Genomic DNA, 13,035 nt, shown 5'->3' on the forward strand with positions numbered 1-13,035 from the left:
AATTCCATAGATAGATAGATAGATAGATAGATAGATATCATATATAGATACTGAACATTTATTTTATTTTTTAAGATTTTATTTATTTATTCATGAGAGACACAGAGAGAGAGGCAGAGACACACACAGAGGGAGAAGCAGGCTCCCCGTAGGGAGCCCGATGTGGGACTCTATCCCAGGACCTGGGATCACGACCTGAACCAAAGGCAGACGCTCAACCACTGAGCCATCCAGGAGTCCCTATTTATTTTATTTTAATCAAAAGCTGTACCTCTCTCTCAATCTTAATTCCTTCTCTCATTGCAACTTTTCATCTGGGATCAGACTTCTTTGGACTTGAATATTTTGTTTAGAATTTTATTTTCTATGGGTTTGTTTTCCATTAAATTAATAATTTTGGAAAAAAAAATTTTGGGCTTCAAATAGTCTTATGTCACACTTTCTTAAGAGACATTTTCACTATGCATAGAAAATTAAATTCGTGTCTATTTCTTCTATATAGAATCTGTTTTTATTGCCCTCCTGACTCCCAAATGACATTTGGTATATCACCTTTCTCTCAGACATTTGTAACACACAAGGAATATAAGGAATATAAGGAATTGAATACATCGCTGTATAGAGAGTATGAAATATGATCTTTTAAGAAAGTATTACCACTGTGTTCTACACAATCACTTATTATACTGGCAGGGGGAATGATTTCTGAGGTAACCACAGACACAAACATTGCCCATGTGCTTTAGCAGTGCTTAACATCCGTCTCCATGTTCCACATCTTCTAGGTGTCTGTTGTCTTTTCTTTCTTGGTCCTGACCCTCAATGCTGAGTCTCACAAAACTAACTCTAGAGCTGCAGGCTACAAGTTTATTTGATAGCAATATTTATTAGCCTCCAGCTATAAAAATCTGAGTGGCATAAGCATATGATGCGTCTATCGAATTTTTGGTGAGCATTCTCGGCGTAAAGAGTCCTGAAATAAATCTCTAAACATTTCTGTAACTTGGTACAGACTACACTGGTCGGAAATACGGGAACAGATGATTTAAGGGAGAGGGAAGCTCCGCCTAATCCTCAAGACGCAATTTCTAGGCGCCGCCAGTTAACGCGGGGGCCTATCCTCCCGCGGTGGCTCAGATAGCCTTCTCCAAACGTGGTTGCTGAGGAAACTACATTACCCAGGATTCTCCGCGATGCTGGGTTAATGAAGGCCCGATAGAGGGGCGTTTCCGTTGGTGCGGGAGACGTCAGGGAGGGATTTCCGTTCCCTTCTTGAGCGGACATTTTGTTTGCTTTTGGATTAGCCCGCCAGGTCAGACTTCAGATCACCGTGTCAGGCCTGAGTGACAGGAGAGAGCAAACGCGAGAGGGGGCGTTGTCTTCTAAACAGAGGCGGGCCCACTGGCCGTTAATGACCCCTTCCCATCAGCGCGCCTTCCCCGGTCCGCAGGTTCCGGTGGCGGCGGCGGCTCTGAAAGACCTGGCGCAGGTGGGTGCCGCGCCCTCGAGTCCCCCCGCGGCCTCCGTTTCTGAACACAGAGTCTCGAATGAGGGCCGCCTCAGGCCCCCACAGCTCCGGCCTCTGTGTCCAGGCAGCAGGACGCTCCTATTGGGTCCCATATCTGACAGCCGTTGTGGTGGGGTGTGGAAGGACGTTGTGGAAGGCGGAGGGACGGGCGTATGCAAAGGCTGGGGGCGGAGGGAGGGCGACACTGACCGAGCATTTGGGAACTCCGGAGTCATAGGTGTGTGAAAGGGTCAGAGGATGTGTGAAGAGGAGTCACACCTGCAGTGTCAGCCTGAGCAGTTGTGCCTTCGTGGTGCGCGTGCCGGCAGCTAACGAAGAGGGACTGCTTCTGGAACAAACTTGGGGTGGAGGTTAGATGATGAAGACGGTGAAGCACAGAAAGCCTTAGTCCAAGGTAACACAGCTGTTAGGTGGCCCTAGAGACCGAGGCACAGAGGTGAGCCAGTCAGCCCCGGGTCTTTGTGGCCGGGCAGGAGTAGGGGATAGGCATGAGCTCCTTCGTGGTTGTTTGTCTCTCACAATCTTCCTCTTCTTACAGGTTCGGATGAACTCGGAAGTAATTATGGGCCCTGCACAGGTGAGGGAAGGGCACCTGTGCTCTCATCCATCCCACTCCCACCCTCACCCCCAATGGTCTCCAGGATTGTGGGATCATACAACACTCTACGTATACTCTCCCAGCTCTTGATTCTGAGGAACCTGGAGAGAGCCTCAGCCCAGGGTTTTGAGTTCAGGCCAGGGGTTATATGGAAGGATTCCCGTTTTGGGTAACTGCTGGAGTATGATGTGGACAGTTTTTCCAGGTACAGGAACCAATATGTGCAAATACTTGGAGGAGAGACTGAGATAGAAGTTTTCAAGAAACAACAGTTCTCCCCCATGTGTGATAGGAATCAGGAACAGGTGGACAGGAGTCAGGTCTGGAGTGGACAGCTGACAAGCTGTGTCTCTGTTCTGAGGATTGTGTAGCCATGTGGGTACCAAGCAGAGGAGGGAGGTGATCTGATTCAGGTTTTAACAGGACCCCTCTGGATGCCAAGTGGAGAATGGACTGTGTGTGGTGAGGGTAAAGGATATAATAATATAGACAAGGAGACCAGGAGGAGGCTGCTTCAAAATTCCAGGTGACTAAAAAAAAAAAAAAAAAAAAAAAAAAAGATTCCAGGTGACTCATAGTGATGGATGGGCCAGAGGGGAGATGTGTAGAATGAAGAAGTGTTAGGTCAGATTTTTTTTTTCTTCTTTTAAATGTGTGTGAGAGAGAAAAACCCGAGGTTTTAGCCCTTATCAGCTGGAAGGGTAGATGCTCCATCACCTGAGACAGAGAAGTCAGGTTGGATAACAAGATTTTATTTGTTGCTCATGTCTAAGTTGTTCCAGAGAACAGTGAATGGAAGTGATAAGTGAGCTGCTGGACACAGGACTGGACTTCTGTGGAGGGGTTCATGGTGACGACAACCACAAAGTAGAAAATGGTGTACAGGTTGGATTAGGAGGAAGAATATACACATCACAATGACAGTGCAGTTACTGAGTTAGGAAGGTGATGGTGGAAGGCCAAGGACTGGGTGGGGGACCAGAGTTGTGAGACACAGTATGATCCAAAAGAATACTGTGTACATGGAAAGTAGCATGGACTGATGGCTTCTGGGTCCTGGTATCAGGGACTTAAAGGATAAAGATGAGCCCAACTTTGGTTGTCTGGTAGCATGATCTTAGCAACCCCAGGAGAACTGGCTGGCAGGAAGGGGTGGAGGCGGGGTACAGTGCAGCCCTGCAGGCCAGGCCCAGAGCTTAGATGGTGCCTCTCTGAGGCACCACCTGCCTGTTGTTGCTGTTAGTGGGCACAGTAATCAAAGGGACGATTAGGAGAGAGCAGACACCTTTGGCACCTAGTCTCTGTGTTTCCTCTGAATTGAGAAATTAGGTAGGAAGGAATGCAGGGGGGAGATCTGTGGAGGCCTGGATGGGTGTCCTTGGGAGAGAGGCTTCTCATGGACTCGGATCTCTCCATTGGGACAGGGGCAGGTGAACTTTGAGGACGTGGCTGTATACTTCTCCCCGGAGGAGTGGGGGCTCCTTGATGAGGCTCAGAGGCTCCTGTACCGTGATGTGATGCTGGAGAACTTGGCACTTATGGCCTCTTTGGGTAAGGCCTCACACCCACCCCAGGGTCCTGTACTGGGCTCTTCCTCTCCCCTATTTCCCAAGGGCAGTCCAGCCCTTCCTGAATCAGAGCTTGTCTTCTCCCGGACTGGAAGCCTCTGTTCAGATCCATGTACCTCTGTGCCCTAATTTGTGCCACCTCCTCTAGCTGATGTTTCTAGTGGCCTGCATGGGTCAGGAATTGCAGGGACCATTTTGGTTACTACTTGTTGAGACCATGAACTATTCATCCAAGACCCTTCTTTGAGGTTATTTTTATAATACATAGTTTTCTTCTCTGAGGGGTGGGTTACCCAGGCTAGTGCTGGCCATTTACCTGTCTTGTCTTATCTTTAGGATATGAATCTTCCATGTCCCATGGATTTGCTTCACTGGAGCTGGGCAGCAAGCCCTGGGGATCTGACTGGGCAGATGTTACTCCAGCCAGGACCAGAGACACTCAGGGTGGGTATGACCTGGGGAATGGGAATGGGGAAGGATGTGATGTTGGGGCTGGGTTCCTGTCATTCCCTAATCTCTCTCCCCACACTTTACTTTGCCATGTACACACTTGTCATTTATGCTCTGACCTTTGGCCTCTGGATGTTCCCCACCTCTGCCTCCATATCTGACCTGTTCCTCTCCATTGCTCCTGCTGCAGTGCTCCTCAACATTGGCCTATACTTAGTGTGTTATAAGATGTGCACATACTCCAAATAGTTCTTAAATACCAACTGTTCAGTGGTAGCTATTCAGTAGACACAGCTCTCACCTGTCCCCAGCAGCAAAAGCCTCACTGACATCCTGAAATATTCTTTCTGGGCTGTACCCCACATTTGTGTCCTCTCCTAGTCAAAGCCTCTTCCATTCCTTTATTTTTTAATTTTTTTAAGGACTCTTACATTCTATGATCTTTAGATGTCAACTACTGCATAGCAGCCCTTTACTCAACTTGAATTTGGGCCTCTTGTTCTGACAGCAGTCCTATGACCTAGATCTTATTTCTGTTAGACACACATTTATAATGAGGCTACCCCTTCCATCAGTGTCAATTTGTACTTCACCAGCATTTGTCTGCTTTCAGGTTGTTGGCATGGAACAGAGGGTGAGGAGATAGCTTTTAAGCAGAACATTTCTGTGGGAATGTCACAGATCAAGACTCCCAAGACAGGTCCTGCTACCCAGAAGGCCCACCCCTGTGAGACCTGTGGCCTGGTCTTGAAAGACATTTTGTACTTGGCTGAGCACCAGGGAGCACACCCTGGTCAGAAATCATACATGTGTGGGGCATGTGGGAAACAATTCTGGTTCAATGCAAACCTTCACTACCAGAAGCAGCACAATGGAGAGGAACCCTTCAGAGGGGATAAGGGCAGCACCTTACTTGTGAACAGCTGCCCTGTCAAACCATTGGAGATGCCTTTTATGCCAGGGAAAGGTTATAAGGACTTGCCAACTAGCTCAAGCATTTTCCAGCACCATCCCTCTCATAGTAAGTGGAAGCGAAACAGTAATGCCAAATGTGTGGATGCCTTTCACAGTGGACAGAGGCATTATGAGTGCAGCGAATGTGGGAAAACCTTCAGCCGCAAAGACTCACTTGTCCAGCATCAGAGAGTCCACACTGGAGAAAGGCCTTATGAGTGCAGCGAATGTGGGAAAACCTTCAGCCGCAAACCCATACTTGCTCAGCACCAGAGAATCCACACTGGAGAAATGCCATATGAATGTGGCATATGTGGGAAAGTTTTCAATCACAGTTCCAACCTTATTGTACACCAGAGAGTCCACACTGGAGCAAGGCCTTACAAGTGCAGTGAATGTGGGAAAGCCTATAGCCACAAATCCACACTTGTTCAGCATGAGAGTATCCACACTGGAGAAAGGCCTTATGAATGCAGTGAATGTGGGAAATACTTTGGTCACAAATACAGACTCATTAAACACTGGAGTGTTCATACTGGGGCAAGGCCCTATGAGTGCATTGCATGTGGGAAGTTCTTTAGCCAGAGTTCTGACCTTATTGCACACCAGAGAGTTCACAATGGTGAAAAGCCTTACGTGTGCAACGACTGTGGAAAAGCCTTTAGCCACAAACATGTACTTGTTCAGCATCATAGAATTCACACTGGAGAAAGGCCATATAAGTGCAGTGAGTGTGGGAAGGCCTTCAGGCAAAGAGCTTCTCTCATCCGACATTGGAAAGTTCACACTGGAGAAAGGCCTTAGGATGGCCGGTAATATACCATATTTCCTTGTTCAACATAGTGACTGACAGAAGCTGTGAGATTAGCCTTTGTGAGTAGCCATCAGCCAGAAGTTGAACCTCCTGCATTTAAACATCCACTCTGTTGAGACTTCTGAATGCCAGCTATGTGGGAATCTTTCTGGTGCAGTGTTGCACTTTGTAACCTCACCAGGAGCCTTGCCAGAATTCTGTCACTGCCAGTGTCTCTGAAAAACAACAACAACAACAAAAACAAACAAACAAACAAAAAACAAGCTATGTATGGAATGGCAGAGTCCCACATTGTGCATAAGTCATCCCAACATGTTCTAATAGCCAGACATCTGCTTCTCCTCCCTTCCCTAGAGGGAATCATCAGTACCTAGAGCCCATTAAAAATCCTCACTCTTTCCTGCCTTCTCCTCCAACTGGTTTAAGCATGGACATGACCCAGTTTTGGTTAGAAGGTTGCAATTTTTTTTTCTTTCTGCTGGTTACTTATAGAGAAGATTTCCATTTTTCATGGACTTGAACTGATTTTGTTGGTCTCATTTTGTGCTCATGATGGATTCGTTCAGCCTCCAAGTCCCCTACTTTGAAAATTGCCATCTCATCTTTTTCTGTTTTTGCAACAAATGCCTTAGTTTTAAACTACCTTTAATTTGGAGGATTCTGTTCGCTCTGTGGGTTGTATTGAGAAGAGAGTTGGGCGCTGCCAGCGTGAAGAAAGGAACAACTTTTGTGAGAGTTCAAATGTTTCTCCGTGGTATTAGCAGAATGGCAAGGAACAACTCTCATTTTAGCCTAACTTGCATTACTGCTCAAGGACTCCTATGAATTAGGCCCAGATTGCCAGGCCTAATCTTTTGGCCTGTATGCCAAGGTTTTTTGTGTGATCAAGGTCACCCTGAGCAGTGGGCAGTTGTGACAACCTCTGGTGTATCTGGGAGTGGTATGAATTGGTTCCCTTGTTCCAGAGGGATGTTTCATATTCCCATATTCTCTTTATGGGAACTTGACACACACATCCTGCCCCCAGGACTTGCCGATGCCCCTGAAATCTATTATTTAGTAGGCAGACGTCACTGTCCCCTAAAAAGATAGTTAGGAATCATAATAGGCACAGAGATACTGATGAATTGGGAGTTGGGAACATACTGTAGAGAATGTGACTTTTATACAGGTAAATGCACATATGTTTCTATCACTATGGCTTTGGTATGCAGGTTTACAGAAATTCTCAGGATTCCCGTATTTGTGTCTCTTTTATGGCTACAGTCCCTGTCTGAGCAATTTAAACATTTTCTGCAATAAACTGCACATATTTATAGTATACAGTTTGATAAGTTTTAATACATGTTTGTGAAGCCAAGTTTTCTGAATTGCCTTATAATCCCTCCTCCCCTTACCCATTCCCAGGCAGCCACTCATCTTGCTTTTTAACTGTAGATTTTTGTTGCATTTCCCAGAATTTTATGTATATGGAAGGATTTATGTACACAGGTAACACTTTAATATATACTGTTATATATCTGGTTTTAACTGCATAATTGCCTTGTGATTCATCAGTTTTACATGCATCAGTAGTTCATTCGTTTGCATTCATACTTTTGCTGAAAGTTCCATTTTTAGAGAAAGAGTTCTTTTTTTTTTTTTTTTTTTTATGATAGTCACAGAGAGAGAGAGGCAGAGACATAGACAGAGGGAGAAGCAGGCTCCATGCACCGGGAGCCCGACGTGGGATTTGATCCCAGGTCTCCAGGATCGCGCCCTGGGCCAAAGGCAGGCGCCAAACCGCTGCGCCACCCAGGGATCCCTAGAGAAAGAGTTCTAAATCAAGTGATCCAATAGAGAGCTCACAAAAAAACAAAGCCATGGTGTCTGTTAAAAACTTTACCTGGAAGTGATGTGTTAACATTCCTGACTTATCCTGTGAGTAGTACAGACTAATCCCAGTATAAAGTGGAAGAGGACTGGGCAGCCCCAGTGGCACAGCGGTTTAGCGCGGCCTGCAGCCCAGGGCGTGATCCTGGAGTCCTGGGATCGAGTCCCACGTCCGGCTCCCTGCATGGAGCCTGCTTCTCCCTCTGCCTGTGTCTCTGCCTCTCTCTCTCTCTCTGCATCTCTATGAATAAATAAATAAAATATTTTAAAAAATAAAGAAGAGGGCTCCACAACTGACAATACAAGAAGGTAGGGATTTCTAAGAGGATCTTGGATAGTAGTTTCCACAATCATAGGGTTTTTTTTTTTCTTTACATTTTTGGTCTTTTAATGAATGACATTGACTAGTTTTAAAATGTTAACCTTACATTTCTAAGGTGAGCCCTATTTGGTCATCCTGAATTCTTTTTTATGTACTGTACTTACTTTTTTTTTTTTTTTTTTTTGCATCTGTACTCATGAGGGATGTAATCTCTAATTTTCCTTAAACCCCTCCTGGGTTTAGTTGGTATCACCATAATGCTGGCTTTACACAATAAGTTGGTTAAGTATTCCCTGATTTTTAATTTTGTGAAACAGTTTGTGAAGAATTCGTTATTGTTTCATTATTGTTTTGTAGAAATCACCAGTGAAGTAATTGGGCCTGAGGTTTTATTTTAGGGGAAGATTTATAATTACAAATTTAATTTTGATTGTGGATGTAGATCTTTAGTAGGAGTTCTTTTTATCCCAGCAGGAGGAAGGAAGATTTCTTCCTCCTCTAGCAATAACCCAGCCAATGAGAAAGCACTATAGTTACAACTCCTAGTTACTCCAGTGGACTTCTCAACTTCCTTTTCCCTCTATAAAAGAGCATTCCTCACCTTTGTTTTCTGGACTTGCCTATGGTTTTGCTAAAACTTGCTTGCAAATCTCAGCTATTCCCAAATAAACCCATTTTTTGCTGGTAAAATAACTGGCAGTTTTATTTTTAAGATTAACAAGAATAAGAGAGGTGGCATCAGTAAAGACTCTACAGGTACTAAAATAAGAATAGTTTGACTATTTAAATAAAATGAACTTCTTGAATGACACAACCACCAATGCTCACTGTAGGGGATAGAATAGTTTGACTACTTAAATAAAATGAACTCCTTGAATGACACAAACCACCAATGCTCACTCTAGGGGGAAAAAAACTTACTGGTTTAGTCCCTCAGTACTGGGAAGGTCGTCATGCCCCACATTGGAAGGAAAGTGTGTTGCAAGTGGAAACCACTTAAGGCGACATTTGAGAAATAAGGACAGTTACGAGGGAGAAACAGATTATTGAAGCATCAAGCCAGCATCACCTTATTGAGTGGTCATTTAATAATAATAATAAACCCTCAACAGTCAACAAAATACAAAACAATTATGTACACATCAGAAGTAACATAACTCCAAATTGTATGATGGTTCTAAACAAGGACCCTAAGTCTGAAAGTCAAACGAAATATTTAGTGGCACTTACCCCAATTTAGGGGAGAAAGGTTCTCCCTATGAAGGCAAACCTGGAGTGATGTATTTCTCTTGGAAATGTTTGTTAAAAGTTACCATGAAAACAGACTAGTGAATACTGCAAGAGCACAATAGAGTGAACCATTTGGGAGGACACAGTGCAGGTATAAACATGAAGCAACAGCTGATGAACTTTTTGCAAGACAACAAAACTTCAAAGATGTTTTAAAACAGTATTATCTCAAAAAACTATTTGAAAAAAAAAACTATTTGGAGGCAAATGTGTTATTGCTAATACAGCCTATAACATTGCAAATTCAGAGACCATGAATTTAGAGATGAATCCAAAGTCAGTTAATAGTTAAGATGAGACTTCTGAATTCTGAACCTTCTAGCCCCTCAGAAAAAGCAAATGAAAATTATCTTGACCCAGGATAATGATGCTGTTTCTGAAAGGCCACAATCAAAAGATGTTTCCCTTTTTGCAAGGGCTTGGAAAAATGCAGACAGGGTACTGTCTTTCCATAAAAGAAGCAGCTACAGTGAAAAAGGTATACGGGTTTGTTTTACACATCTTGGGAAAGCTGTCTTCAGATGTCTGTTTCAATTCCAAGAAATTTACTTTCAGGTCACCAAATGATGTGCAGATCCAATCAAAGTTTTGGTGCTTTCTTTAGATGTGTTACAGAAACCCAAGGGTCTGTTCCCTGGAGTTTGATGGCATAAGGATTGCTTAGCACTTCCTGACCAGGGCCTTTCCAGTGAGGCTGATAAGTCTGAAGGTGTCTTTTCCAACAACACCTGGGAGCGCACTGAGAGAAGACTGCTCTACCAAAGCATAGTTAACTTTTTTAAAAATATTTATTTATTCATGAGAAACACAGGCAAAGACACAGGCAGAGGGAGAAGCAGGCTCCATGTAGGGAGCCTGACATGGGACTTGATCCCAGGTCTCCAGGATCAGGCCCTGGACTGAAGGCAGCACTAAACCACTGAGCCACCCGGGCTGCCCAGCATACTTCTCTTTAATATAAATATCAACTGTGAGTCAAAGAAGGCTGGAGCCAAATGCTTTGAATGTCCTTTGACTACCTCAAAGGGTAAAAGTCTGTGAGTTCCCTAGGGGGTGGATCTGAGGTTTAGAGGAATTAACAGCCATGCTTTTGGCCAAGGTATTTGAGAGTCTCTAGAAGTTTTGCCAATTGAGTTTTAATAGTGCCATTAAGTGGATTTAGCTAACAGGATTAAAGATGATAAGCAAAAACTGGGAAAACAGCACAAAATCATCAAAATACCTGACCACTATTTCAAATGGGTTCTCTGATCACTATGAAGTTTGAGAGAGATTCCACATATAGGGATAGTATCTTTGTTTAAAGAGATTTATTTATGGGGATCCCTGGGTGGCTTGGCAGTTTAGCGCCTGCCTTTGGCCCAGGGCGTGATCCTGGGGTCCCAGGATTGAGTCCCATGTTGGGCTCCCTGCATGGAGCCTGCTTCTCCCTCTGCCTTTGTCTCTGCCTCTCTCTTTCTCTGTGTGTCTCTCATGAATAAATAAATAAAATCTTTTAAAAAATTATTTATATTGGAAGGGGTGGGAAAGAAAGAGGGAGAGAATCTTCAAGCAGATTCCTCGCTGGGTATGGAGCCTGACATGGGGCTTGATCCCACAACTCATGAGATGACCTGAGCTGAAACCAAAAGTTGCAACTCAACTGACTGAGCCATACAGGTGCCCCTAGGGATAATCTTTTCCAACAGTCACAGAAGAGACATTGGCCTATTTTCAAGGGAAAGCTTTGATCCGTAAGAAAACCCAAACCATAACTAAAACATCTAAATCCATGAGATGGGGTGAGCTGTATGAAATCCATTTGCCAAACCTGAAGTCTGTTGGGTAATTTGAAATGCCCAGGGTCAGTATGGACGGGTACCTAAGACTATATTTTGAACAGGTGGGACAAGTGAGGTAGGTACTTCTGTGGACTTAGTAACTGTTCCTCAGCAACATTGGTTTATGAATGCTATCATTTTCTCAGACAAATGGTTTAATGTGTATGCATTTGGGTTTTTTTTTTTTAAGATTGATTGACTTAGAGAGCCCACAGGTGGAGAAATGGGCAGAGGGAGAGGGAGAAAGAATCCTCAAGCAGACTCCCCACTGAATGTAGAGCCAGACATGAGGCTCAATCACAGGACCCCGAGATCATGACCTGAGCCAACATCAAGAGTTGACCAAATAACCTACTGAGCCACCCAGGCACCTGTAATGTGTATGCATTTGTAAGTAGTGGAAATTTTAGAACTTCTGATATGGCTGAATTGTTATGTGTCCCAAACCAAAGTTATCTCTTTTTATTAAGGGAACAATTATATTTCCAATATTGTCTTTCCCCCTTTGTTGCCAATTGCTGGGTATCTCCTGTCAATTTTCCCAAAATTTATCATTTTGGAGAACATCCCTTTGAACCACGACAAAAATTTGGCTATTCGTTTCCTTGAGAGCAGCATTTGTGGCACAGATACCAGTGAGGTGGGTTGCTTTGGCCCCCAGGGAGTTGGGTCTGGAATGCCCAGAAAATTTACTAATATCCAGAGTAGCTGGCAGAAGTATGGCATCTAAAAAATTTTGGATATAGGAACCATTTTTAACATTATTCCAATTGGAGGTAAGGACACATTGTTGTTTCTATAATATTCCAAAAGTCATAAGCTACCTCAAAGACATATCGGCTATAGGTATAAATGTTTGTGGAGTTTTACTCTTGGGTGAGATACAAGCTCAAGTGAGGGCATAGGACTCAGCTTTTGGGCTGAAGTAGTCAAAAGTAAAAGTTCTGCCTCAGTGACGTCAAAGGGTGTTGTAGTAGCATACCCAGCACGATATTTACAATTTTCATTCTTTAAATAAGAACCATCAGTAAACCATGAAAAATCTGCATCGGTTAGAGGAGTTTCCTGTTAAGTTCTCATGAAGATTCAAAAAGTACCTGTCAACATTAAGCAGTTGTGAGGGGTTTCATCTGGATCGAAATGTAGTCCTTGTTTCAAGATCAGACACCCTAAGTATCTAACCTGAGACCGAGTAAATTGCATTTTTTCTTTGAGGACTTTATGTCCTTTTAAGGCCAAAAATTTTAACAGGTGGGTGCTGTCTTCCTGTGAAGAGATTTGAGAAGGGAAGCAGAGAAGCAAATTGTTTATATAGTACAACAAAGTAGAGCCTGCTGAGGACTTTCTATAATCCAAATCAAGTTTTAAAATTTGTGAAAAGTTAAGAGGGACTCTGTGATACCTTGGGGCATGACTCTCCAGGTGTATTTCTGTTCTTTCCAAGTGAAAACAAAATTGGCTATCCTTATCAACAGGAATACTAAAAATGTACTGCATAATCAATTACAGTGAAAATTTTGTTTACCACAGGAATGGATGTTAGTAGCAGATGGGCACTGGGGACAACAGGGTCTGAGGAGTGGTTATTTGGTATTTATTGCTCAGAGATCCTGGATAAACTCCCATTGTTGGTTTTTGGGTTTTCTCACAGTTAAAATAGTGTTATGGGAAATAAGGCGGGGGTGGGGTGGGGTGGTGGGTGGGTAATGAGACCTTCCTTAATCTATTATGGGCTTGATACCCTGGCAGGCTTCTTTATTTCTAGAGCACTGATTATAGGAGGAGGTTTTGGTTTTTTTTTTTTTTTTTTTTAATTTTT

The 13,035-nt window shown here is 43.6% G+C and overlaps 2 protein-coding genes across 3 annotated transcripts in view; one reads left to right on the top strand and one right to left on the bottom strand.

The window, feature by feature from the left end:
• Positions 1 to 13,035, bottom strand: part of LOC112644933 (zinc finger protein 420-like) — an 87,836-nt gene that overhangs the window by 17,806 nt on the left and 56,995 nt on the right.
• On the top strand, positions 1,245 to 7,233 carry ZNF772 (zinc finger protein 772). 2 transcript variants are annotated; one of them, XM_025423716.3, is made up of 5 exons: positions 1,245 to 1,489; positions 2,067 to 2,105; positions 3,551 to 3,677; positions 4,031 to 4,138; positions 4,758 to 7,233. In XM_025423716.3, exons 1-5 carry the CDS (start codon positions 1,412 to 1,414, stop codon positions 5,900 to 5,902), a joined length of 1,497 nt encoding a protein of 498 aa, XP_025279501.1. In that variant the 5' UTR covers positions 1,245 to 1,411; the 3' UTR covers positions 5,903 to 7,233. The 2 variants fall into 2 exon arrangements, with proteins under 2 accessions (XP_025279501.1, XP_025279502.1); XM_025423717.3 differs by lacking the exon at positions 3,551 to 3,677 and having other exon boundaries at positions 1,249 to 1,489.

The sequence above is a fragment of the Canis lupus genome, chromosome 1 (assembly GCF_003254725.2).
Source record: "Canis lupus dingo isolate Sandy chromosome 1, ASM325472v2, whole genome shotgun sequence".
NCBI lineage: Eukaryota > Metazoa > Chordata > Mammalia > Carnivora > Canidae > Canis > Canis lupus.

What these genes read in the sequence shown, in the direction of transcription:
- ZNF772 (XM_025423716.3), top strand. Translation starts at nt 1,412, where the DNA reads ATGACCCCTTCCCATCAGCGCGCCTTCCCCGGTCCGCAGGTTCCGGTG. An exon ending in GGCACTTATGGCCTCTTTGG is followed by an intron (nt 3,678 to 4,030) that starts GTAAGGCCTCAC and finishes TCTTATCTTTAG; the next exon opens with GATATGAATCTTCCATGTCC. An exon ending in CAGGACCAGAGACACTCAGG is followed by an intron (nt 4,139 to 4,757) that starts GTGGGTATGACC and finishes GTCTGCTTTCAG; the next exon opens with GTTGTTGGCATGGAACAGAG.